The 27,434-nt window shown below is 49.6% G+C and overlaps 1 protein-coding gene across 1 annotated transcript in view; it reads right to left on the bottom strand.

The window, feature by feature from the left end:
* LOC139266043 (leucine-rich repeat-containing protein 34-like) overlaps positions 1 to 27,434 on the bottom strand; it is a 100,237-nt gene that overhangs the window by 15,414 nt on the left and 57,389 nt on the right. The window contains exons 6-9 of the mRNA XM_070883845.1: positions 25,532 to 25,627; positions 5,613 to 5,767; positions 4,559 to 4,714; positions 2,034 to 2,160 (exon numbers count right to left, since the gene is read on the bottom strand). Coding sequence (XP_070739946.1) covers positions 2,034 to 2,160; positions 4,559 to 4,714; positions 5,613 to 5,767; positions 25,532 to 25,627 — 534 coding nt within the window. The remainder of the gene's footprint in view (positions 1 to 2,033; positions 2,161 to 4,558; positions 4,715 to 5,612; positions 5,768 to 25,531; positions 25,628 to 27,434) is intronic.

The raw sequence follows: 27,434 nt of genomic DNA, 5'->3' as shown, positions 1-27,434 counted from the left end.
TAGCCTTAGCCAGGTAAGGGTGAGATGGGGATTGTTACTCAGAGTCCAAGCCATTTGCTCAGTCACCCAATGTCTCAATATTATCCACTATCTTGTCGGGCCTAATCGCTGATCACCCCAGCTCCTGACCTCCGAACTCCCCACCTCTTGACCTCTGATCGCCCCACCTCTTGACCTCTGATCGCCCCACCTCCTGACCTCCCATCGCCCCACCTCCTGACCTCCCATCGCCCCACCTCCTGACCTCCCATCGCCCCACCTCCTGACCTCCCATCGCCCCACCTCCTGACCTCCCATCGCCCCACCTCCTGACCTCCCATCGCCCCACCTCCTGACCTCCCATCGCCCCACCTCCTGACCTCCCATCGCCCCACCTCCTGACCTCTCTCCAGCCAGATCTCTCATTTCCTTTTTCAGAAAGGTACCTACATGTGTGAAGCCAGGTTCACCTGCTGCTTCATTGCTCTCCTGTGATCATCTATTCTGAGTCTTTGGGTGAAAAATCTGCCCCAATTTCCCTTCTCACCATAACTTCTGATTTAAACTCGCACCCCCTGATTTTCAAATTCTTCAGCACAGTCACCAAGTTCCCACCGCAGCGTTTTTAATTCCCTTCAGAATCTTAAACTTCACCGTTGAAATTCAGCATCGGCCCTTTTGGAGGCGGTAACAGTTGGGAGGTGCGAGATTTAACGGCAGGCATTGAAGTCCCACCCCTCTCCAAACACGCTCCACTTCCTTCCTGGGGCGCTGACAGGGCAGACTCCTCAGCAGCGCTGCTGCGATCGAGAGGCCCTTCCCTCACTTAACGGGAAGGGTCCACGCAGCCGACTCTGCCAATGGAAAAAGGGCCCTACCTGGACCCCCAGGAAGCGGGGGTGCCATGCGATCAGCCCGGGACTGCTGAGCCATCGCGGCACAGACCCCGCAAAGTAAATGGGGCAGCAGCGGGAAACCCAAGGTAAGTTTTTTTGTGTTCTCCCTCGGCCACCCGGCCTTTAACCATCACCACGGTAATGGCCGGCCGCCCAAGCCATGCCTCTTGCCGCTGCCGGTGTTTGCGCCCGCCGCTGCTCCTGGGGGCGGAAGTGAATTTCAGGGCTGGGGTGCTAACTGGGCGATGCGCGCGGCGATGACGTCATGATCTCCAGGCGCGGGAGATCAGGGCGCGAAGCCATCATGCTGCCATTAAGCTCTGGACCAATATGGCGGAAGTCGTTAACAGCGCCGCGCACAACACTGCTGTTCGCACCCCCCCCCCCGGGGGCACTGCTAACGGGAGGGGCAAATGATTTGAATTTCTAGCCCCATATGTCACTTTGAAGACTTTTTTCTAAACAAGACCAACCCAATTTGCTTAATGTTTCCCCTAACCTTTGCCTCAGTGCCCTCAGTCCTTTCTGCCTTGCTGTCTGTGTGACGATGGGGGTCACCAGATCCTTAGCCTTTCCACTAATGTCTCGCAGAAGCCTTGCTTTAAGCAGGAGATAGATTCTTTCCCTGAGATAGACAGAAGTTTAGCAATACCCAAAAGTGAAGATCAACGAAGACTGGAATTGAACCCCAAGGCCCTGCGCCCATGAGCTGAACACTCGTGCCTGTTGTTTACTGAACCTACGCAATTGATGATTTTAAATAAAATTCTAGTTGTGTGTGAAGTCTGGGACAACTTGGGTCATATCTTCACCACTTACAATTCGAGCCAGGCTGTTCAGGGTGATGTCAGAAAGCAACTCTTCACACAAAGGGTGCTGGGAATCTGGAACTTTCCCCCCAAAGGCTGTGGATGCTGGGGGTCCATTGAAAATGTCAAAACTGAGATTGATCGATTTTTGTTGGGTAAGGGTATTAAGGGTTATGGAACCAAGGTGGGTGGATGTAGTTAATATACAGATCAGCCATGATCTAAGTGAATGGCGGGACAGGCTCGAGGGGCTGAATGGCCTCCTCCTGTATTCACTTCACTCACTCTCGTTGTGTTAGAGCTCAATTATAAATTCTAATCCAAGAAGAAAGGACATATTTTCTCTTACTGAGCAGGCTGATTCATTGAAGTCATTGCCCCAGATGTAGACATTAGTGAGGGTTGTGTTGGATTTCAAGGCATTTGCCAGTGCCACCAGACCAATGCTAGTGATGCTGTTCCTGGCCACAGACAGTCTGGCGGAAAACAAGATAGTTCAATTAATTCCATCAATGGGTTTCAAAACTTTTGGTATGATTACTTTACTATTTTTATTTAGAGACTTTAATATTGAAATATAGAAACATTGACATCTACAGCGCAGAAGGAGGCCATTCCGGCCCATCCTGTCCGCGCCGGCCGACAAAGAGCCGCACGGCCCTCGGTCAGCAGCCCTGAAGGTTACATACAAACCTATGAACAACGAACAATGGCGGACAGGTAAAGAGCACCCAGCCCAACCAGTCCGCCCCACACAACTGCGACGCCCCTTACACTGAAACATTCTACACTCCACCCCAACCGGAGCCATGTGATCTCCTGGGAGAGGCAAAAACCAGGTAAAAACCCAAGATTGATTGGGGATTCGGTGATGGTAATGCCTTTGAATGTCATGCGGAAGTGGTTAGATTATCTCTTGTTGGAGATGATAATTGCCTGGAACTTGTATGGCGCGAATGTTACTTGCCACGTATCAGTCCAAGCCGGGATATTGTCTGGGTCTCGCTGCATGCAGGCACAGACTGATTCATTATCAGAGGAGTTGCTAATCGAACTGAACACTATGCAATCATTAGCGAACATCCCCATCTCTGACCTTATGATAGAGGGAAGGTCATTCATGAAGCATCTGAAGATGATTGGGCCTAGGACACTGCCCTGAGGAACTCCTGCAGCGATTTCCTGGGATTGAGATGATTGACCTCCAACAGCCACAACCATCTTCCTTTGCGCTATGTTTGACTTCAGCCAGTGGAGTGTTGTCCCTTAATCCGCAGGAGACTGATGGAGATTAAATGCATCACGACTGTAGCCTGGGGATTTGGCTGACCTTTTTTCAAGATGCGTTGTCAATGGTCACACACCAGCTAGGCAGCCCTTGTGATTCATGTAGGTCAAGCCAGGAGATGCACAAATGTGTCCCACCCATGACCCCCTTAGAAAGAAGCCTGGGGCTGAGATCTGTAATCTCCTGGAGCTCCCGGGACCGTGATGCAACTGCTCGCTTGGTGAATGTGCCAATATACTGCAGATTGTCCAATGTTGCAAACATTACCTAGGAACAAAGGAATAGGAGGCGGCCATTCAGCCCCTCGAGCCTGTTCTATTCAAATAAATCATGGCCGATCTGTATTTTAATTCCATCTCCCCACCTTTGTTCCATATCCCTTAATACCCTAACTCAACAAATATCTATCTAGCTGTCTTGAAAATTTCAATTGATCCATAGCAGCCACAGCCTTATTGCACATAGAATGTACAGCTCAGAAACAGGCTGTTCGGCCCAACCGCTCTGTGCCGGTGTTTATGCTCGATACGAGACTTATCCCACCCTCTTCATCTCACCCCATCATATCCTTCTATTCCTTTCTCCCTCATGTGTTTATCCAGCTTCCCCTTAAATGCATCTCTGCTTTCGCCTTAATCATTCCCTGTGGCAACAATTTTCACATTCTCACCACTCTCCTGAATTCCCCATTAGATTTATTAGTGACTATCTGATATTGATGGCCCCGAGTTCTGGACTCCCCCTCCAGTGGCGAGTATAAATACTGCAGACTGACTGCACTGACTGGATCAAGTTACACATTCCAGGATAGCGTGTTTTCTGTGTTGTGAATACACCTAAAGACTTCAGGGCTTGTTGCGAGTTTGTCACACCTGCTCCGGATAAACCAGTTTTGCTAGTTTTCAGTTCACTCACTTTGACAGTCAATTAAACACCAACATTGTAGGATATTACATAGGAACAAGGAGGAGGCCATTCAGCCGCCTGAGCCTGTTCTGACATTCTATTAGATAAAGTCATGGATTTTGGTTTACTGGAGTAATTAATCCAACTGTTAAAATAAGCACTTAAACGGTTGGCATTTTAAATTGATTTTTAACTCTTTAATTGTACTTGGCCTCTGCTTTAATCTATTTTTCTATCCCATTTCTAGTTTTAACATTAGAACCTTTTGACCAACTTCCTCCTCTACACACTCACTGTTCCCTGCTGATCTGAGGGATGTGTCCAACATATTCTACAAGGAATATCTCTGTCTCCTGCCGTAACCTGTCAGAAAGGTGGCCCCTCGGCCCCTTGCTGACCCTCCAGCTCATTCATACAGAGAGTTTGGGGCCAATATCGATATAACTCAGTCCCCTTCCCTCACACTCGTTGATCCAATCCCATTTTAAAGGGATACATTTTTCCAAAAGAAGTCCCTTCTTTGGGAGTCAGTTCCACATCCAATATCTGGTGGGGGAAGAATGATTTTACTCAGGTTTGTGAATGTTGGGGCTTAGAACCGGAAGTCCCCTTGCTCCTGGATTAACCCGTTTATTGCACCAGATTTTGCGCAGATAAGATTGGAGTGCTGACAAACTCACGCTATCAGTTGGTCATTCATGTAGCGAAGAGCCTCACTAATGTAAACCATTCCATCATCCTCAATCCTGTTTGCAGTCAAATCCAGAATCTTCAGGGGAGTGTTGTGTTTCAGCAGTGTGGCCAAAGACTTTGCTCCATCCCTGGATATCTGGTTACTGTCGTAACAAATCAAATTATCTCTCTCTGCTGCACAACATCGATAAAATCTACAGAACATTCTTTAATATTCAACTCAAAAACCACAGCCCAACTCGTCTCGGTTTAATTGCCCATACCCCATCTCTCAAAGAGGTTGGTTTTAAGGAGGCTCTTAAAGGAGGAAAGAGAGGTAGAGAGGCAGAGAGGTTTAGGGAGGGAGTTCCAGAGCTTGGGGCCCAGGCAGCTGAAGGCACGGCCACCAATGGTGGAGTGATTAAAATCAGGGATGCTCAAGAGACCACAATTGGAGGAGCACAGATATCTTGGAGGATCATAAGGCTGGAGGAGGTTACAGAGATAGGGAAGGGTGAGGCCATGGAGGGATTTGAACACGAGGATGAGATATTTCAAAATTAGAGGCGTTGCCAGACCGGGAGCCAATGTAGATCAGCGAGCACGGGTGCTGAGTGAACGGGACTTGGTGCAAGTTAAGGTATGGGCAGCCGAGTTTTGAATGAGCTCAATTTTACCGAGAGTGCAAGGTGGGAGGCCAGCCAGGAGAGCGTTGGAATAGTCAAGTCTAGAGGTAACAGAAACATGGACGAGGGCTTCAGCAATGGATGAGCTGAGGCAGGGGTGGAGACGGGCGATGTTATGGAGGTGGAAATAGGTGGTCTTGATGATGGAGAGGCTATGGGGTCGGAATCAAAGCATGCCATACGTGAGCCGAGAGCTTTATAGTCACTGTGGTCATTAGGACCCTGTGGTATGGGCATTGGACAGGAGCAGCTCTCCGTCTCCCCTTCCTTGTCACAATACAAAACCCAATCATAGAACCACACAGCAAACAAGCAGGCCCATCGACCTGACCGGCCTGTGCCAGGAATAAAAAGAAAAAGTACAAAGATCTTTTACCAGCGGAGATCGAGGAAGCGGAGAGTCTGGTTTTTAATGAGTTTCTCACAAAGCTGCTGTACGCCGAAGTTTGTGATTGCCTGTTTGCCCAAGTGCAGCTCCTGAAGCGATTGGTTGATTTGAAGCATGTGGGCCATGTGCACAGTCGACTCTTCCTGAAAACAAGAGCAAGCACAGCTGGGAGCGAGATTGAGTTGGATTTGTGCCGAAGGGTAATGACATGGTGTGGTGGCAAATTACTCCACGTACAGAGAACGTCAGCTAACGCCATATAACTGGTGTGCAGCAACGACAAAGATCATCGCACAGCATGGGAAATTCTTTCATTTGTTAGTCTTACTGTCTGGATTAAAGTTCATTCACGCGGAACAATTTAATAGGTTCAATTTCTCCTGAATTTCTGATCTGGCATACAGTGCCACTGAAAACCTTGACTACAGTTGTTGGTGCAAACCTTGGTGAGCCGATGTATCTAACCGCTCCCCCCCCCCATTCAGGGTGCGTTTGAGCCGATGAATCTAACCCCCCCCCCCCATTCAAGTGTGCGTTTGAGCCTATGAACCTAACCCCCCCATTCAGGGGTGCGTTTGAATATCGGGTTGATTTGGTGCACAACACACATGGAAACAGATCAGTGTTATTGTTGTCTTGGTCCAATGGCAAGGATTAACCAGGGCGACTGGAGACCTGCTCTGCTGCACGATCCTAGTACCCACACACATTGCAGTGTGGGCTGGCTCATGCTGTTCTGGGCCCCGATCACTCGCCGCTCCTGCACCCCAACCTCGCTTCTCCTGCTGTCCTGCCCACGCTCCAATCAGCGTACAGAGGAAGTGTTCAATGTTTGGGGTTCAGGGCTTTGAATAAGACCGTTTCAGATTCCTCCACCCCTTTGTAAATAAACAGGGCCGGGGGAGAGGGGGCAGGGGTGCGTGTTATAAAACTAACTGACTTGAGAATCATGGTTGTGTTTTTATACGATCCATTCGTGGGTGACTGGGAGAGAGAGTCCTGTCATTTGTGTAAAGTCCTGTCCCCTCAGTACAGATTCACACGAGGCATGTAGTGAAGTCAAGGTCACTCTGGACCTGCACCTTTATTTCACAGCTCTGGAATGCTGCACTTGCCTGAGACCTGCCCTTATATACCTGTCTCTTGCAAGTGCATCCCTGGTGGTAAGGTATGCTGGTGGTTACAGGTCATATCTTATTACAGTCATGTATAGCATGTTAGGATACAGTTATATATAATAATGTAAGATACATGACAATTTGGACAGAATGTTTTTCATTTTTACCCCTTCGAATATTTTATTTCAATCGGGGACGAGCAACAAAGCTCAAAAATCCCGGAGACAGAGTGAGGTATTGGTGTACAATACGGACTGTGATCAGTGCTCCCTGTGAATCCCGGAGACAGAGTGAAGTATTGGTGTACAATACGGACTGTGATCAGTGCTCCCTGTAAATCCCGGAGACAGAGTGAGGTATTGGTGTACAATACGGACTGTGATCAGTGCTCCCTGTAAATCCCGGAGACAGAGTGAGGTATTGGTGTACAATACGGACTGTGATCAGTGATCCCTGTAAATCCCGGAGACAGAGTGAGGTATTGGTGTACAATACGGACTGTGATCAGTGCTCCCTGTGAATCCCGGAGACAGAGTGAGGTATTGGTGTACAATACGGACTGTGATCAGTGCTCCCTGTCAATCCCGGAGACAGAGTGAGGTATTGGTGTACAATACGGACTGTGATCAGTGCTCCCTGTAAATCCCGGAGACAGAGTGAGGTATTGGTGTACAATACGGACTGTGATCAGTGATCCCTGTAAATCCCGGAGACAGAGTGAGGTATTGGTGTACAATACGGACTGTGATCAGTGCTCCCTGCAAATCCAGGAGACAGAGTGAGGTATTGGTGTACAATACGGACTGTGATCAGTGATCCCTGTAAATCCCGGAGACAGAGTGTTGGTGTACAATACGGACTGTGATCAGTGCTCCCTGTAAATCCCGGAGACAGAGTGAGGTATTGGTGTACAATACGGACTGTGATCAGTGCTCCCTGTAAATCCCGGAGACAGAGTGAGGTATTGGTGTACAATACGGACTGTGATCAGTGCTCCCTGTAAATCCCGGAGACAGAGTGAGGTATTGGTGTACAATACAGACTGTGATCAGTGCTCCCTGTAAATCCCGAAGACAGAGTGAGGTATTGGTGTACAATACGGACTGTGATCAGTGATCCCTGTAAATCCCGGAGACAGAGTGAGGTATTGGTGTACAATACGGACTGTGATCAGTGCTCCCTGTAAATCCCGGAGACAGAGTGAGGTATTGGTGTACAATACGGACTGTGATCAGTGATCCCTGTAAATCTCGGAGACAGAGTGAGGTATTGGTGTACAGTGTTGATTATGATCAGTACTCCCTGTAAGACGCGCAAAAATTGCGTATGGATGCTTAAATGGGCACATAAAAACATAGAAAATAGGTGCAGGAGTAGTCCAATCAGCCCTTCGAGCCTGCACCACCATTCAATAAGATCATGGCTGATCATTCACCTCAGTACCCCTTTTCTGCTTTCTCTCCATACCCCTTGATCCCTTTAGCCATAAGTATTGTGTTTCTAACACAGATGAGACTGCACACAGGGAGGTTAAAGTAACAGTGACCTCAGTCTTTAATAAGACACTCCAGAGGGAGGGACAGGCCTTAGGGGCCGGCTTATATACAGTGCCCCCAAGGGATGCTGGGATCCCTTAGGACTTCAGGGGATGATCTCCCTGGTGGCGGAACATGGGCGTGCATGCTTTACAGATACACATCACTCCCCCGCAAAGTCAAAGTGAAAACTATTTACAAGGTGAGGCGGTCGGGAGCCTTTCTTTCCCTGGTGGACCGCCTCGGTACAAACATCTGTTCTGGTGTGTTGGCTATTCCCTCGCTGGGCTGGCGTGTTGTTGGCCCTGCAGGGCTGCTGGGTGAGCCTGGCCTTGCTGGGCTGTTGGGCATGATGGGTTCGATTTCCTAGTCCGGGTGGTGTCGTTGATCCTTTGGGTGTGTGTTGTGGGCTCGAAAAAGGTGGTGTCTGCTGTGGGTTGTTCAGGGCAGTCTGTGAACCGCAGCCTCGTTTGGTCTAGGTGCTTTCTTCAAATTTGTCCAGTGTCTAGTTTGACTACAAACACCCTACTCCCTTCTTCAGCTATCACCGTGCCCACGATCCACTTGGGACCATGTCCATAGTTTAGCACATACACAGGGTCATTCAGATCAATTTCCCGTGACACAGTGGAGCGACCATCGTTTATATTTTGTTGTTGCCGCCTGCTCTCTACCTGATCATGCAGGTTGGGGTGAACCAGCGAGAGTCTGGTTTTAAGTGTCCTTTTCATGAGTAGCTCAGCTGGGGGCACCCGTGTGAGCGAGTGGGGTCTCGTGCGGTAGCTGAGCGGTACTCGGGACAGGCGGGTTTAAAGTGAGCCTTCTGTGACTCGTTTAAGGCTCTGTTTAATTGTTTGTACTGCCCGCTGTGCCTGCCCATTGGAGGCTAGTTTAAACGGGGCCTAGGTGACATGTTTGATCCCATTGTGGGTCATGAAATCTTTAAATTCGGCACTGGTAAAACATGGCCCGTTGTCACTGACCAGTGTGTCAGGCAGACAGTGGGTGGCAAACATGGCCCTCAGGCTTTCAATGGTGGCGGTGGCGGTGCTTCCCGACATTATTTCACATTCAATCCATTTTGAAAAAGCATCCACCACCACCAGGAACATTTTACTGAGAAACAGGCCCGCATAGTCGACATGGATCCTAGACCATGCTCTGGAGGGCCAGGACCACAAACTTAGTGGTGCCTCTCTGGGCGCATTGCTCAACTGAGCACACACGCTATATTGCCGTGCACAGGACTCTCAGTCAGAGTCGATACCGGGCCACTACACATGGGATCTGGCTATCGCTTTCATCATTACTATATACCTGGGTGTGTGCTGTGGAGATCCAAGATGAACGTCTCCCTGCCCTTTTTTGGTAGCACTACGCGGTTACCCCACAACAGGCAGTCTGCCTGAATGGACAGCTTGTCCTTTCGCCGCTGGAACGACTTGATTACCTCTTGCATTTCAACGGGGATGCTGGCCCAGCTCCCATGCAGTACACAGTTTTTTTTACTAGGGACAGTAGAGGATCTTGGCTGGTCCAAGTCCTAATCTGGCGGGCCGTGACAGGTGATTTATCATTTTCAAACGCTTCCATGACCATCAGCAAGTCTGCGGGCTGTGCCACCATCAACAAGTTTGCAGGCTGCGCCATTTCCATCCCCGTGGTGGGCAGTGGTAGGCGACTGAGAGCATCCGTACAGTTCTCGGTGTCTGGCCTGTGGTAGATGGTATAGTTATACGCTGATAGCGTGAGTGCCCACCTTTGCATGTGGGCTGAGCCATTAGTATTTATCCCCTTGTTTTCAGTGAACAGGGATATGAGGGGCTTGAGATCGGTTTCCAGCTCAAATTTGAAGCCAAACAGGTACTGATTCATTTTCTTTACCCCGAACACACACGCTAATGCCTCTTTCTCAATCATGCTGTAGGCCCTCTCGGCCTTAGACAAACTCCTGGAGGCATAGGCGACAGGTTGCAACTTCCCCGCAACGTTAGCTTGTTGTAATACACACCCGACTCTGTACGACGACGCATCACATGCTAGCACAAGTCTTTTCCACGGGTTATACAATACAAGCAGCTTGTTGAAGCATAAAATGTTTCTGGCTTTCTCAAAAGCAATTACTTTGTTTTTTTTCCCCAAACCCAGTTCTCACCTTTGCGCAATAACACATGTAGGGGCTCTAAGAGGGTGCTTAACCCCGGTAGGAAGTTACCAAAATAGTTGAGGAGTCGCAGAAACGACCGCAGCTCCGTGACGTTCTGTGGCCTGGGTGCGTTCCTGATAGCCTCTGTCTTGGCGTCTGTGGGCCGAATGCCGTCCACCGCGATCTTTCTCCCCAAAAACTCCACTTCTGTTGCCATGAAAATGCATTTCGACCTCTTCAGCCACAGCCCTACATGATCCAGTCGCTGGAGGACCTCCTCCAGGTTTTGTAGGTGCTCGACAGTGTCCCGACCCGTGACCAATATGTCGTCCTGAAAAACCACCGTGCGTGGTACCGACTTGAGTAGACTCTCCATGTTTCTCTGGAAGATTGCTGCAGCTGACCAAATTCCAAACGGGCATCTGTTGTAGATGAACAGTCCCTTGTGCGTGTTGATGCAGGTGAGGCCCTTCGAAGACTCCTCCAGCTCCTGCATCATGTAGGCCGAAGTCAGGTCGAGCTTGGTGAACGTCTTGCCTCCTGCCAGCGTCGCAAATAGGTCGTCTGCCTTAGGTGGCGGGTATTGGTCCTGTCGCGAGAAACGATTAATAGTTACTTTATAATCGCCGTAAATCCTGACCGTGCCATCACTTTTGAGTACTGGAACAATCGGGCTGGCCCACTCGCTGAATTCCACTGGGGAGATGATGCCCTTGCGTTGCAGCCTGTCCAGCTCGATTTTCACTCTCTCCCTCATTATGTGAGGTACCGCTCGCGCCTTGTGGTGAATGGGTCGTGCCTCTGGGACCAAATGGATCCGCACCTTCACCCCGAAAAAGTTTCCAATGCCTGGCTCAAAAAGGGAAGGAAATTTGTTAAGAACCTGGGTACATAAGACCTCATCGACATGTAATAGCGCTCGGATGTCATCCCAGTTCCAGCGGATTTTGCCCAGCCAGCTCCTTCCAAGCAGTGTGGGGCCATCGCCCGGGACAATCCAGAGTGGCAGTTCGTGCACCGTGCCCTCGTTGGTGACCTTGACCATGGCGATGCCCAGGACAGTGATAAGCTCTTTGGTGTACGTTCTCAGTTCCGTGTGGATGGGGCTCAGGGCTGGTCCGAGTGCCTTGTTGCACGACAGCCTCTCAAACATCTTTTTACTCATGATGGATTGGCTAGTGCCAGTGTCCAGTTCCATGGCTACGGGTAAGCCATTCAATTTTAAATTTAGTATTATAAGTAGACATTTCGTCCAAAATGTGTGCACCACATGTACTTCACCATCTGCCTCCTCTCTGAGGCTTGAAATTGCTTTGATCCACCATGGACCGATCTTCCTCTGCCACGTGGTGGTTAGCAGGTTTTGCAGACCTTGCAGCTCATCTGCAAGCTCTTTGGAGGTGCCCCATTGTTCCACAGCTCTTGCAAACATACCCTTTGAAGGGGCATGAATAGAAACATAGAAACATAAAAATAGGTGCAGAAGTAGGCCATTCGAGCCTGCACCGCCATTCAATAAGATCATGGCTGATCATTCCTTCAGTACCCTTTTCCAGTTTTCTCTCCATACCCCTTGATCCCCTTATCCGTAAGGGCCATATCTAACTCCCTCTTGAATATATCCAATGAACTGGCATCAACAACTCTCTGCGGCAGGGAATTCCACAGGTCAACAACTCTCTGAGTGAAAAAGTTTCTCCTCATCTCAGTCCTAAATGACCTATCCCTTATCCTAAGACTCTGTCCCCTGGTTCTGGACTTCCCCAACATCGAGAACATTCTTCCCGCATCTAACCTGTCCAGTCCCATCAAAATCTTATATGTTTCTATGAGATCCCCTCTCACCCTTCTAAACACCAGTGAATAAAGGCCCAGTTGATCCAGTCTCTCCTCATATGACAGCCCAGCGATCCCTGGAATCAGTCTGGTGAACCTTCGCTGCACTCCCTCAATAGCAAGAACATCCTTCCTCAGACTAGGAGACCATAACTGAACACAATATTCCAGGTGAGGCCTCACTAAGGCCCTGTACAACTGCAGTAAGACCTCCCTGCTCCTATATTCAAATCCCCTAGCTATGAAGGCCAACATACCATTTGCCTTCTTTACCGCCTGCTGTACCTGCATGCCTACTTTCAGTGACTGATGAACCATGACACCCAGGTCTCGTTGCACCTCACCTTTTTCTAGTCTGCCTCCATTCAGATAATATTCTGCCTTCGTGTTTTTGCCCCCAAAATGGATAACCTCACATTTACCCACATTATACTGCATCTGCCATGAATTTGCCCACTCACCTAAGCTGTCCAAGTCAGCCTCTTAGCGTCCTCCTCACAGCTCACACCGCCACCCAGTTTAGTGTCATCCGTAAACTTGGAGATATTACACTCTATTCCTTCATCCAAAATCGTTAATGTATATTGTAAATAGCTGGGGTCCCAGCACTGAGCCCTGCAGCAGCCCACTAGTAACTGCCTGCCATTCTGAAAAGGACCCGTTTATCCCGACTCTCTGCTTTCTGTCTGCCAACCAGTTCTCTATCCACGTCAATACATTACCCCCAATACCATGTGCTTTGATTTTGTACACCAATCTCTTGTGCGGGACCTTGTCAAAAGCCTTTTGAAAGTCCAAATACACCACATCCACTGGTTCTCCCTTGTCCACTCTGCTAGTTACATCCTCAAAAAAGTTCAGAAGATTCGTCAAGCAGGATTTCCCTTTCATAAATCCATGCTGACTCGGTCCGATCCTGTCACTGCTTTCCAAATGGGCTGCTATTTCATCCTTAATGATTGATTCCAACATTTTCCCCACTATTGATGTCAGGCTAATCGGTCTATAATTACCCACTTTCTCTCTCCCTCCTTTTTTAAAAAGTGGCGTTACATTAGCTACCCCCTCCAGTCCATAGGAACTGATCCTGAGTTGATAGATTGTTGGAAAATGATCACCAATGCATCCACTATTTCTTGGGCCATTTCCTTAAGTACTCTTGTATGCAGACTATCAGGATCCGGGGATTTATCGGCCCTTAATCCCATCAATTTCCCTAACACAACTTCCCGCCTAATAAGGATATCTTTCAGTTCCTCATTCTCACTAGACCCACTGTCCCCGAGTACATTTGGAAGGTTATTTGTATCTTCGTTTGTGAAGACTGAATTGAAGTATAGGCTGAATGGAAGTCTCCACAACGTCAACAAGGTGTAAATTACCTTGCATTCATCCTTTGTTGGAGACTCAGTCATCTGGGTCACCCGAGGCCTGCTGGCAGTTACAGACTCGTGGGTTCTGTCCTGTACTGCTGCTCGCAAACACAGTTCCAGTTAATTTATGAACATTGCTAGCACTTGTGTGCTGAGAGATTTGTTTGGTGTTATCACTGGTGGGCATAAACACCTGTGCTATCGCAATGGCCTTACTGAGGGTTGATGTCTCTACAGTCAAAAGTTTTCGTAGGATGGTCTCGTGGCCAATGCCCAGTACAAAAAAGTCTCTGAGCATTTGCTCCAGGTAGCCATGAAACTCACATTGTTCTGCAAGTCGCCTTGGCTCGGCGACGTAGCTCGCCACTTCCTGACCTTCAGATCGCTGGCACGTGTAGAACCGATACCTCACCATCAGCACGCTCTCCCCCGGGTTAAGATACTCCCGAACCAGTGTACACAGCTCCTCATACAACCTATCTGTGGGTTTCACCGGAGCCAGAAGATTCTTCATGAGGCTGTAGGTCGGTGCCCCGCAGACTGTGAGGAGGACCGCTCTCCTTTTTGCAGCGCTTCCTTCTCCATCCAGCTCGTTGGCTACAAAGTACTGGTCTAGCCGTTCGACATAGGCTTCCCAGTCCTCACCCTCCGAGAACTTCGCCAGGATGCCCACAGTTTGCTGCATCTTTGCGTTGGATTCGTATACTCGTCGCCAGTTATTGTGTTCCTAACACAGATGAGACTGCACACAGGGAGGTTAAAGTAACAGTGAGCTCAGTCTTTATTAAGACACTCCAGAGTGAGGGACAGGCCTTAGGGGCTGGCTTATATACAGTGCTCCCAAGGGATGCTGGAATCCCTTAGGACTTCAAGGGATGCACTCCCTGGTGGCGGAACATGGGAGTGCATGTTTTATAGATACACAACAGAAAGGGCCATATCAAACTCGCTCTTAAATATATCTAATAAACTGGCATCAGCAACTCTCTGCAGTAGAGAATTTCACAGGTTAACAACTCTGAGTGAAGACGTTTCACCTCATCTCGGTCCTAAATGGCTTATCCCTTATCCTTAGACTGTGACCCTTGGTTCTGGACTTCCCCAACATCGGGAACCTTCTTCCTGCATTTAACCTGTCTAGTCCCATCAGAATTTTATATGTTTCTATGAGATCCCCTCTCATCCTTCTAAACTCCAGTGAATATAGGCCCAGTCGATCCAGTCTCTCCTCATATGTCAGTCCTGCCATCCTAGGAATCAGTCTGGTGAACCTTCGCTGCACTCCCTCAATAGCAAGAACGTCCTTCCTCAGAATAGGAGACCAAAACTGAACACAATATTCCAGGTGAGGCCTCACCAAGGCCCTGTACAACTGCAGTAAGACCTTCCTGCTCCTATACTCAAATCCCCTAGCTATGAAGGCCAACATGCCATTTGCCTTCTTCATTGCCTGCTGCACCTGCATGCCAACTTTCAATGACTGATGTACCATGACACCCAGGTCTCGCTGCACCTCCCCTTTTCCTAATCTGCCGCCATTCAGATAATATTCTGCCTTCCTGTTTTTGCCACCAAAGTGGGCAACCTCACAATTATCCACATTATACTGCATCTGCCATGCATTTGCCCACTCACCTAACCTATCCAAATCACCCTGCAGCCTCTTAGCATCCTCACAGCTCACATCGCCACCCAGCTTAGTGTCATCTGCAAACTTGGAGATATTACTCTCAATTCCTTCATCTAAATCATTGATGTATATTGTAAATAGCTGGGGTCCCAGCACTGAGCCCTGCGGCACCCCACTAGTCACTGTCTGCCATTCTGAAAAAGACCCGTTTATCCCAACTCTCTGCTTCCTGTCTGCCAACCAGTTTTCTATCGATATCAATACATTACCCTCAATACCATGTGTTTTAATTTTGCACATCAATCTCTTGTGTGGGACCTTGTCAAAAGCCTTTTAAAAGTCCAAATACACCACATTCACTGGTTCTCCCTTGTCCACTACACTAGTTATATCCTCAAAAAATTCTAGAAGATTTGTCAAGCATGATTTCCCTTTCATAAATCCATGCTGACTTGGACCGATCCTCTCCCTCTGTCACTGTCGGTGTGCACTCCCTCTCCCTCTGTCACTGTCGGTGTGCTCTCCCTCTCCCTCTGTCACTGTCGGTGTGCTCTCCCTCTCCCTCTGTCACTGTCGGTGTGCTCTCTCCCTCCCTCTGTCACTGTCGGTGTGCTCTCTCTCTCCCTCTGTCACTGTCGGTGTGCTCTCTCTCTCCCTCTGTCACTGTCGGTGTGCTCTCTCTCTCTCCCTCTGTCACTGTCGGTGTGCTCTCTCCCTCCCTCTGTCACTGTCGGTGTGCTCTCTCTCCCTCCCTCTGTCACTGTCGGTGCTCTCTCTCCCTCCCTCTGTCACTGTCGGTGTGCTCTCCCTCCCTCTGTCACTGTCGGTGTGCTCTCTCTCTCCCTCTGTCACTGTCGGTGTGCTCTCTCTCCCTCCCTCTGTCACTGTCGGTGTGCTCTCTCTCTCCCTCTGTCACTGCGCTCTCCCTCTCCCACTGTCGGTGTGCTTTCCTTCTCCCTCTGTCACTGTCCTCCCTCCCTCTGTCACGGTCGTTGCGCTCGCTCCCTCTCCCTCTGTCACTGTTGGTGTGCTCTCCCTCTCCCTCTGTCACTGTCGGTGTGCATTCCCTCTCCCTCTGTCACTGTCGGTGTGCTCTCCCTCTCCCTCTGTCACTGTCGGTGTGCTCTCCCTCTCCCTCTGTCACTGTCGGTGTGCTCTCTCCCTCCCTCTGTCACTGTCGGTGTGCTCTCTCTCTCCCTCTGTCACTGTCGGTGTGCTCTCTCTCTCCCTCTGTCACTGTCGGTGTGCTCTCTCCCTCCCTCTGTCACTGTCGGTGTGCTCTCTCTCTCCCTCTGTCACTGTCGGTGCGCTCTCTCCCTCCCTCTGTCACTGTCGGTGTGCTCTCTCCCTCCCTCTGTCACTGTCGGTGTGCTCTCTCTCTCCCTCTGTCACTGTCGGTGTGCTCTCTCTCCCTCCCTCTGTCACTGTCGGTGTGTTCTCTCTCTCTCCCTCTGTCACTGTCGGTGTGCTCTCTCCCTCCCTCTGTCACTGTCGGTGTGTTCTCTCTCTCTCCCTCTGTCACTGTCGGTGTGCTCTCTCCCTCCCTCTGTCACTGTCGGTGTGCTCTCTCTCTCTCCCTCTGTCACTGTCGGTGTGCTCTCTCTCTCCCTCTGTCACTGTCGGTGCGCTCTCTCCCTCCCTCTGTCACTGTCGGTGTGCTCTCTCTCTCCCTCTGTCACTGTCGGTGTGCTCTCTCTCTCCCTCTGTCACTGTCGGTGTGCTCTCTCTCTCCCTCTGTCACTGTCGGTGTGCTCTCCCTCTCCCTCTGTCACTGTCGGTGTGCTCTCTCTCTCCCTCTGTCACTGTCGGTGTGCTCTCCCTCTGTCACTGTCGGTGTGCTCTCCCTCCCTCTGTCACTGTCGGTGTGCTCTCTCTCTCTCCCTCTGTCACTGTCGGTGTGCTCTCCCTCCCTCTGTCACTGTCGGTGTGCTCTCTCTCTCCCTCTGTCACTGTCGGTGCTCTCTCTCTGTCACTGTCGGTGCTCTCTCTCTCTCCCTCTGTCACTGTCGGTGTGCTCTCTCCCTCCCTCTGTCACTGTCGGTGTGCTCTCTCTCCCTCCCTCTGTCACTGTCGGTGCTCTCTCTCCCTCCCTCTGTCACTGTCGGTGTGCTCTCTCTCTCCCTCTGTCACTGTCGGTGTGCTCTCTCTCCCTCCCTCTGTCACTGTCGGTGCGCTCTCTCCCTCCCTCTGTCACTGTCGGTGTGCTCTCTCCCTCCCTCTGTCACTGTCGGTGTGCTCTCTCTCTCCCTCTGTCACTGCGCTCTCCCTCTCCCACTGTCGGTGTGCTTTCCTTCTCCCTCTGTCACTGTCCTCCCTCCCTCTGTCACGGTCGTTGCGCTCGCTCCCTCTCCCTCTGTCACTGTTGGTGTGCTCTCCCTCTCCCTCTGTCACTGTCGGTGTGCTCTCTCTCTCCCTCTGTCACTGTCGGTGCTCTCTCTCCCTCCCTCTGTCACTGTCGGTGTGCTCTCTCTCTCCCTCTGTCACTGTCGGTGTGCTCTCTCTCCCTCCCTCTGTCACTGTCGGTGCGCTCTCTCCCTCCCTCTGTCACTGTCGGTGTGCTCTCTCCCTCCCTCTGTCACTGTCGGTGTGCTCTCTCTCTCCCTCTGTCACTGCGCTCTCCCTCTCCCACTGTCGGTGTGCTTTCCTTCTCCCTCTGTCACTGTCCTCCCTCCCTCTGTCACGGTCGTTGCGCTCGCTCCCTCTCCCTCTGTCACTGTCGGTGTGCTCTCTCCCTCCCTCTGTCACTGTCGGTGTGCTCTCTCTCCCTCCCTCTGTCACTGTCGGTGCTCTCTCTCCCTCCCTCTGTCACTGTCGGTGTGCTCTCTCTCTCCCTCTGTCACTGTCGGTGTGCTCTCTCTCCCTCCCTCTGTCACTGTCGGTGCGCTCTCTCCCTCCCTCTGTCACTGTCGGTGTGCTCTCTCCCTCCCTCTGTCACTGTCGGTGTGCTCTCTCTCTCCCTCTGTCACTGCGCTCTCCCTCTCCCACTGTCGGTGTGCTTTCCTTCTCCCTCTGTCACTGTCCTCCCTCCCTCTGTCACGGTCGTTGCGCTCGCTCCCTCTCCCTCTGTCACTGTTGGTGTGCTCTCCCTCTCCCTCTGTCACTGTCGGTGTGCTCTCTCTCTCCCTCTGTCACTGTCGGTGTGCTCTCTCTCTCTCCCTCTGTCACTGTCGGTGTGCTCTCCCTCTCCCTCTGTCACTGTCGGTGTGCTCTCTCTCTCCCTCTGTCACTGTCGGTGTGCTCGCTTCCTCCCTCTGTCACTGTCGGTGTGCGGTCTTTCTCTCCCTCTGTCACTGTCGGTGTGCTCTCCCTCTCCCTCTGTCACTGTTGGTGTGCTCTCTCCCTCCCTCTGTCACTGTCGGTGTGTTCTCTCTCTCTCCCTCTGTCACTGTCGGTGTGCTCTCTCCCTCCCTCTGTCACTGTCGGTGTGCTCTCTCTCTCTCCCTCTCCCACTGTCGGTGTGCTCTCTCTCTCTCCCTCTGTCACTGGTGATGCGTTCTCTCTCTCCCTCTGTCACTGTCGATGTGCTCTCTCCCTCCCTCTGTCACTGTCGGTGTGCTCTCTCTCTCTCCCTCTGTCACTGTCGGTGTGCTCTCTCTCTCCCTCTGTCACTGTCGGTGCGCTCTCTCCCTCCCTCTGTCACTGTCGGTGTGCTCTCTCTCTCCCTCTGTCACTGTCGGTGTGCTCTCTCTCTCCCTCTGTCACTGTCGGTGTGCTCTCCCTCTCCCTCTGTCACTGTCGGTGTGCTCTCTCTCTCCCTCTGTCACTGTCGGTGTGCTCTCCCTCTGTCACTGTCGGTGTGCTCTCCCTCCCTCTGTCACTGTCGGTGTGCTCTCTCTCTCTCCCTCTGTCACTGTCGGTGTGCTCTCCCTCCCTCTGTCACTGTCGGTGTGCTCTCTCTCTCCCTCTGTCACTGTCGGTGCTCTCTCTCTCTCCCTCTGTCACTGTCGGTGTGCTCTCTCCCTCCCTCTGTCACTGTCGGTGTGCTCTCTCTCCCTCCCTCTGTCACTGTCGGTGCTCTCTCTCCCTCCCTCTGTCACTGTCGGTGTGCTCTCTCTCTCCCTCTGTCACTGTCGGTGTGCTCTCTCTCCCTCCCTCTGTCACTGTCGGTGCGCTCTCTCCCTCCCTCTGTCACTGTCGGTGTGCTCTCTCCCTCCCTCTGTCACTGTCGGTGTGCTCTCTCTCTCCCTCTGTCACTGCGCTCTCCCTCTCCCACTGTCGGTGTGCTTTCCTTCTCCCTCTGTCACTGTCCTCCCTCCCTCTGTCACGGTCGTTGCGCTCGCTCCCTCTCCCTCTGTCACTGTTGGTGTGCTCTCCCTCTCCCTCTGTCACTGTCGGTGTGCTCTCTCTCTCCCTCTGTCACTGTCGGTGTGCTCTCTCTCTCTCCCTCTGTCACTGTCGGTGTGCTCTCCCTCTCCCTCTGTCACTGTCGGTGTGCTCTCTCTCTCCCTCTGTCACTGTCGGTGTGCTCGCTTCCTCCCTCTGTCACTGTCGGTGTGCGCTCTCTCTCTCCCTCTGTCACTGTCGGTGTGCTCTCCCTCTCCCTCTGTCACTGTTGGTGTGCTCTCTCCCTCCCTCTGTCACTGTCGGTGTGTTCTCTCTCTCTCCCTCTGTCACTGTCGGTGTGCTCTCTCCCTCCCTCTGTCACTGTCGGTGTGCTCTCTCTCTCTCCCTCTCCCACTGTCGGTGTGCTCTCTCTCTCTCCCTCTGTCACTGGTGATGCGTTCTCTCTCTCCCTCTGTCACTGTCGATGTGCTCTCTCCCTCCCTCTGTCACTGTCGGTGTGCTCTCTCTCTCTCCCTCTCCCACTGTCGGTGTGCTCTCTCTCTCTCCCTCTGTCACTGGTGATGCGTTCTCTCTCTCCCTCTGTCACTGTCGATGTGCTCTCTCCCTCCCTCTGTCACTGTCGGTGTGCTCTCTCTCTCTCCCTCTGTCACTGTTGGTGTGCTCTCTCCCTCCCTCTGTCATGGTGCAGGAGAGAGGGCTTTAGTTTCCTGAGGCATTGGGACCGCGTCTGGGGAAGGTGGCATCTGTACAAGCCGGACGGGTTGCACTTCAACAGAGCCGGGACCAATATCCTTGCGGGGAGGGTTTAAACTAGCTTGGCAGGGGCATGGGAACCTGAGAATAGATTCTGTAGGGAGGGGAGTAAAGCTGGAATTAGAAAGCAAAAATGTAGAACATGAGTTTGAAGGACAGAGGAAACAAGCAAGAAAAAAAGGGTAAAAAAAATAAATTTAAAAGCTCTTTGTCTAAATGCACGTAGCATTCGTAACAAAATAGATGAGTTGACTGCACAAATAGATATGATCTGATAGCCATTACAGAGATGTGGTTGCAAGGTGACCAAAGACTGGGAACTAAATATTCAGGGATATTTGACAATTCGGAAGGACAGACAGAAAGGAAAAGGAGGTGGGGTAGCACTGTTAATAAAGGATGGGATCAGTGCGTTAGTGAGAAACGATATTGGCTCAGAGGATCAAGAGGTTGAATCAGTTTGGGTAGAGATAAGGAATAAGAAGAGGAAAAAGTCGCTGGTGGGCATAGTCTATAGGCCCCCTAACAGTAGCTACACTGTTGGACAGAGTATAAATCAAGAAATAATGGAGGCTTGTAATAAAGGAACGGCAATAATCATGGGTGATTTTAACCTTCATATTGATTGGACAAACCAAATAGGACAGGGTAGCCTTGAGGAAGAGTTCAAAGGGTATCCGGGATAGTTTCCTTGAACAGTACGTTGAGGAACCAACTAGGGAGCAGGCTATCTTAGATCTGGTACTGTGTACTGAGACAGGATTAATAAATGATCGCCTAGTAAAGGATCCTCTAGGAATGAGTGACCATAACAAGGTTGAATTTCAAATTCAGTTGGAGGGAGAGAAAGTGGTTCTCAAACCAGTGTCCTAAGCTTAAACAAAGAAGATTACAAAGGTATGAAGGCAGCGTTGGCTAAAGTAGACTGGGAAAATAGACTAAAATATGGGACAGTTGATGAGCAGTGGCAGACATTGAAGGAGATATTTCATAACTCTCAACAAAAATATATCCCAATGAGAAGGAAAGACTAAGAGAGGGGATAATCATCCATAACTAACTAAGGAAATAAGGGATGGTGTTGAAACAAATTGAAAACAAGGGCATACAAAGTGGCCAAGACCAGTGGGAGGCCAGAGGATTGGGAAACTTTTAAAAGCCAGCAAAGAACGACTAAAAATAATAGAGAGAGGGAAGATAGATTATAAAAGAAAATAAGCACGAAATATAAAAACAGATAGTAAGAGTTTCTACAGGTACATAAAAAGGAAAAGCGTGGCTAAAATAAATGTTGGTTCGTTAGAGGATGAGACTGGTGAATTAATAATGGGGAACAGGGAAATGGCAGAGACTTTGAACAAATATTTTGTATCGGTCTTCACGGTAGAAGACACTAAAAACATCCCAATAGTGGATAATCAAGGGGCTATAGGGAGGGAGGAACTTAATACAATCACTAAAGAAGTAGTACACGGTAAAATAATGGGACTAAAGGCGGACAAGTCCCCTGGACCTGATTGCTTGCATCCAAGGGTCTTAAAAGAAGTGGCTGCAGAGATAGTGGATGCATTGGTTGTAATCTACCAAAATTCCCTGGATTCTGGGGCGGTCCCAGCGGATTGTAAAACCGCAAATGTAATGCCTCTATTTAAAAAAGGATGCAGCCAAAAGCAGGAAACTATAGACCAGTTAGCCTAACATCTGACGTTGGGAAAATACTGGAGTCCATTATTAAGGAAGCAGTAGCGGGACATTTGGAAAAGTATAATTCAATGAAGCAATCAGCTTGGTTTTATGAAAGGGAAATCATGTTTAACAAATTTGCCGGAGTTCTTTGAAGATGTAACAAGCAGGGTGGTTAAAGGGGAGCCAGTGGATGTGGTGTATCTGACTTTTAAGAAGGCATTCGATAAGATGCCACATAAAAGGTTACTGCGCAAGATAAAAGCTCACGGGGTTGGGGGTAATATATTAGCATGGATAGAGGATTGGCTAACTAACTGAAAACAAGAGAGTCAGGATATATGGGTCATTTTCCGGTTGGCAAACAGTAACTAGTGGGGTGCCGCAGGGATCGGTGCTGGAGCCTCAACTATTTACAATCTATATTAATGATTTGGATGACGGGACCGAGTGTAATGTAGCCAAGTTTGCTGATGATACAAAGATGGGTGGGAGAGCAAATTTTGAGGAGGACACAAGAAATCTGCAAAGGGATATAGACAGGCTAAGTGAGTGAGCAAACATTTGTCAGATGGAGTATAATGTGGGCAAATGTGAGGTTATCCACTTTGGCAGAAAAATAGAAAAGCAAATTATAATTTAAATGGAGAAAAATTGCAAAGTACTACAGTACAGGGAGACCTGGAGATCCTTTAGCACGAAACATTAAAAAGTTGGTATGCAGGTACAGCAAGTAATCAGGAAGGCAAATGGAATGCTAGCCTTTATTGCAAGGGGGATGGAGTATAAAAGCAGAGAAGTCCTGCTCCAACTGTATAAGGTATTGGTGAGGCCACACCTAGAGTACTGCATACAGTTTTGTGCTCCATATTTAAGGAAGGATACACTTGCATTGGTGGCTGTTCAGAGAAGGTTCACTTGGTTGATTCCGGAGATAAGTGGGTTGACTTATGAAGGTAGGTTAGGTCTATACTCATTGGAGCTCAGAATAATGAGAGGTGAGATTGAAACATATAAGATAATGGAGGGCTCGACAAGGTGGATACAGAGAGGATATTTCCACTCATAGGGGAAACTAAAACTAGGGGACATAATCTCAGAATAAAGGGCCACCCATTTAAAACTGAGATGAGGAGAAATTTCTTTTCTCAGAGGATTGCAAATCTGTGGAATTCTCTGCCCCAGAGGGTTGTGGAGGATGGGTCGTTGAATATATTTAAGACGGAGATAGACAGATTTTTGAGTGATAAGGTAATAAAGGGTTATGGGGAGCTGGCAGGGAAGTGGAGCTGAGTCCATGATCAGATCAGCCATGATCTTATTAAATGGCAGAGCAGGCTCGAGGTGCCAAATGGCCGACTCCTGCTCCTATTTCTTATGTTCTTTTGTGTCGAGCTAGTGAGTGGTGTTGAAATTGCAGCCATCCAGACAAGTGGAAAGTATTCCATCACACTCCTGACTTGTGCCTTGTAAATGGTGGAGATGCTTTGGGGACTCAGGATGTGAGTCACTCATGGCAGAATACCCAGCCTCTGACCCATTCTTGTAGCCATAGTATTTATGTGGCTGGTCCAAAAGAAAAAGGAAAGGACTTGCACTTATATAGCGCCTTTCACGACCTCAAAATGTCCCAAAGTGCTTTACAGCCAATGAATTATTTTTGAAGTGTAGTCACTGTTATAATGTAGGAAATGTGGCAGATATTTTGCACACAGCAAGCTCCCACAAAAAACAATGTGATAATGGCCAGATAATCTCTTTTGGTGATGTTGGTTGAAGGATAGATATTGGCCAGAACACCGGGGAGAACTCACCTGCTCTTCTTTGAATAGTATTGTGGGATTTTTTACTCTCCAGTACTGCACTGAAGTTGTCCAGGTTAAGTTTTTGGGTGATGGTGACCCCTAGGATATTGATGGTCGGGAACTTGGTAATGGATGTTCTATTGAAGGTCAGGGGAAGGCGCTCGAACCTTTCCTTGTTGGAGGAATTATCTGGGATGAATGTTACCTGTCATTTGTCAGCTCAAGTTGTCCAGTGTAGGGCAGAATGGCTGCCTCATTATAGAGGAATTGTGAATGGAGCTGAACACCGTGAAATCAGCAGAAAATAACCCACTTTATAATGGCAGGAATGTTAGTGATGAAACAGCTGAAGATGGTTGGGTCAATTCTGATTAGATAATGAGATGCATGTGCAATGCAACCAATCCATTATCCTATAAATTGCAGGGCTCAAAATCATGTTTTCTGCAAAAAAAAAATCAAAACCATTTCCCCTCTTTTGGATGAGACATTAAACCGAGGCCCCGTCTGCCCTCTCAAGTGGACATAAAAGATCCCATGGCACTATTTTGAAGAAGAGCAGGGGAGTTATCCCCGGTGTCCTGGCCAATATTTATCCCTCAATCAACATAACAAAAACACAGATTACCTGGTCATTATCATATTGCTGTTTGTCGGAGCTTGCTGTGCACAAATTGGCTGCCGCATTTCCTACATTACAACAGTGGCTACACTTCAAAAGTACTTCATTGGCTGTAAAATGCTTTGCGACGTCCAGTGGACGTGAAGTCGCTATAGAAATCCAAGTCTTTTTTTCATGGATTTAACCAATTGTCCAACGAGGAAACTCTACCTCAAAGTTCAACTAGGAGACCTCAAGGCCTTGACAGATTTACTATGCGTTAAAGAAACATCAGCTTAATTTGAAACACTGACCCCAATATCTTGCAGTAATAAGATTATAAAGGTAAATTACAGTAAAACGAAATAACAATCAACTTGGCCATCAGAACCAAGAAATTCAAAAATGGGGAACATTTTGTTGCACATCACCAACATGGGGCCAATGTTCCACAAGATGCAAATCTCCACATTTCAGGGACTTCCTTTCTGCTGTTTCCCACTTTTCAAACTCCTCACTAATAGTGACAAGTGAACTAATACAGACTGCACTGTCAGCTGGAGCTCAGTGGGCAGCATTCTTGTTCATGCAGAGGACTGGGCAAATGTACAAAGTGAGAAAGGAACACAAAGATTAGATTGTTTCCTTTCAAAAGGGAATACTTGAAGGGGAAATATTTGCAGGGCTACAGAGAAAGAGCAGGGGAGTGGGACTAACTGGATTGCTATTTCAGTGACCCGGCACAGGCATGATGGGCCGAATGGCCTCCTTCTATGTTGTATCACACTAAATAATGATAAACAAAGTCAATGTGGTTTGGATTGAGGCACTCATACAGGCACCGGGCACTTTGACGGGGAATTGGACTGTCCCTGTGCTTGTATCTTTAGGAAAAGGGGAGAACATTCGAAGAAGAATCATTGGTGAGTGTTTCAACAAAGGAAAACATCTTAAATTTTGGGAAATCAAGTTGTTGCCAGGAAGGGGGCCTGAGGCTGGAAGACTGGGACTGTGTCGCTGTTAAATGCACAAAAGACCCTCTTCATCCACATCCACCTTGTGATGTGTAGAACGTGAAGAACCTGTTGCGTCTGAGTTTTGATTTAGTTCGAAGTTCCCTCACCCAGAGTCCCCACACTGTACCTGTAAGGTGTAAAGCAGAGGTCGGCTAACATTGATGACTTTGACCGTTTTGTTGTTGTTTAGAACCGTTGCCAATGCAATCAGACTTTGAATTCCCTGAAAACACAGAAAGCAAAAATCTTAAACTCCACACCAGAAATATGCAGTTATTCTGCAGAAAATGAAACTTAAACCTAGAAAGGGACAAAGAATTTGAAGCAGCTTTACAGATAGATGCCAAAAACATATTTAAAAAGTCTCAACGTAATTTAAAATCTTAACATTTCAGTGAGAAAAGAACACTGCTCATTAGATGGACAGCAAGAAGGTTGGAAACAATCAGAAAGATCATAGAATGATGCAATACAGAAGGAGGCCATTCGGCCCATCGAGCCTGTGCCGGCTCTGTGATAGGGCGATCCAATTAGTCCCACCCCCCCTGCTCTTTCCCCACAACCCTGCACATTTCTCCTTATCAAGTATTTATCCAATTCTCTTTTGAAAATTATTATTGAATCACCTTCCTTTCAGGCAGTGCGTTCCAGATCACAACAACACGCTGTGTAAAAAAAACTCATTTCCCCTCTGGTGCTTTTGCCAATGACCTTAAATCTGTGTCCTCTGGTTACCGACCCTCCCACCACTGGAAATCGTTTCTCCTTATTTACTCTATCAAAACCCTTCATGATTTTGAACACCTCTATCAAATCTCCTCTTAACCTTCTCTGCACTAAGGAGAAAAATCCCAATTTCTCGTCTTTCGACATAGTATGATATGTATCGGAGTATGATGTTATAGCTATTGCAGAGACATGGGGGGGTCAGATTGTTGGGGGGTCAGGAGTCACATTGTTGGGGTCAGATTGTTGGGGTCGAGGGTCAGGGGTCAGATTGTTGGGTTCACATTGTTGGGGTCAGGGGTCAGATTGTTGGGTGTCAGGAGTCAGATTGTTAGTGGTTGGGGCACAGGTTGAGTTTGAGATCATCACCTGGTGGACCAGAGGCGATGAACGTTACACAGTTTAGGAGCATTTCTACAGCACCTTTCACACCCTCCGGACATCCCAAAGCATTTACAGCCAATGAAGTGTCGTCACTGATGTATTAGTATAGTATTAACCGTCGCCCTCCTGCAGCAGCACACGCTGCTCCCTGCAGTGGTATGCCACACCAGCCACGGGCTTGACAGAGCAAGGTCTTGGTCCAGTGGTAAGGATTAACCAAGACCACTGGAGACCAAGCTTTGCTGCACGGACCTGGCACACACACATATTCCTGCTGTCCATAAATCGCAGTGTGGGCTACCCGTGCTGCCCCAAGGCCCTCACCTCTTCCAGGCCTCGACCTCGCCGCTCCTCCGCCCCGGCCTCGCCTCTCCTGACCCCCGACCTCGCCTCTCCTGACCCCCGACCTCGCCTCTCCTGGGCCTCGACCTCGCCGCTCCTCCACCCCGACCTCGCCGCTCCTGACCCCCGACCTCGCCTCTCCTGACCCCCGACCTCGCCGCTCCTCCGCCTCGACCTCACCTCTCCTGACCCCCGACCTCGCCTCTCCTGACCCCCGACCTCACCGCTCCTCCGCCTCGAACTCGCCGCTCCTCCGCCCCGACCTTGCCTCTCCTGACCCCCGACCTCGCTGCTCCTCCGCCTCGACCTCGCCGCTCCTACGCCCCGACCTCGCCTCTCCTGACCCCCGACCTCGCCTCTCCTGACCCCCGACCTCGCCTCTCCTGACCCCCGACCTCGACGCTCCTCCGCCCCGACCTTGACGCTCCTCCGCCCCGACCTTGACGCTCCTCCGCCCCGACCTCGACGCTCTGATGGTCCCACCCACATTCCAATCGGCGACCTGGATTCTGGTGACATCAGTCCAGTTGTTCTCCTCGAAGCCGTCGCCCTCCTGGGACAGCTCACACTTCTCCCTG

Source organism: Pristiophorus japonicus, chromosome 6, assembly GCF_044704955.1.
Source record: "Pristiophorus japonicus isolate sPriJap1 chromosome 6, sPriJap1.hap1, whole genome shotgun sequence".
In the NCBI taxonomy this organism is placed as follows: domain Eukaryota; kingdom Metazoa; phylum Chordata; class Chondrichthyes; family Pristiophoridae; genus Pristiophorus; species Pristiophorus japonicus.
This window is presented reverse-complemented; position numbering and strand designations above follow the sequence as displayed.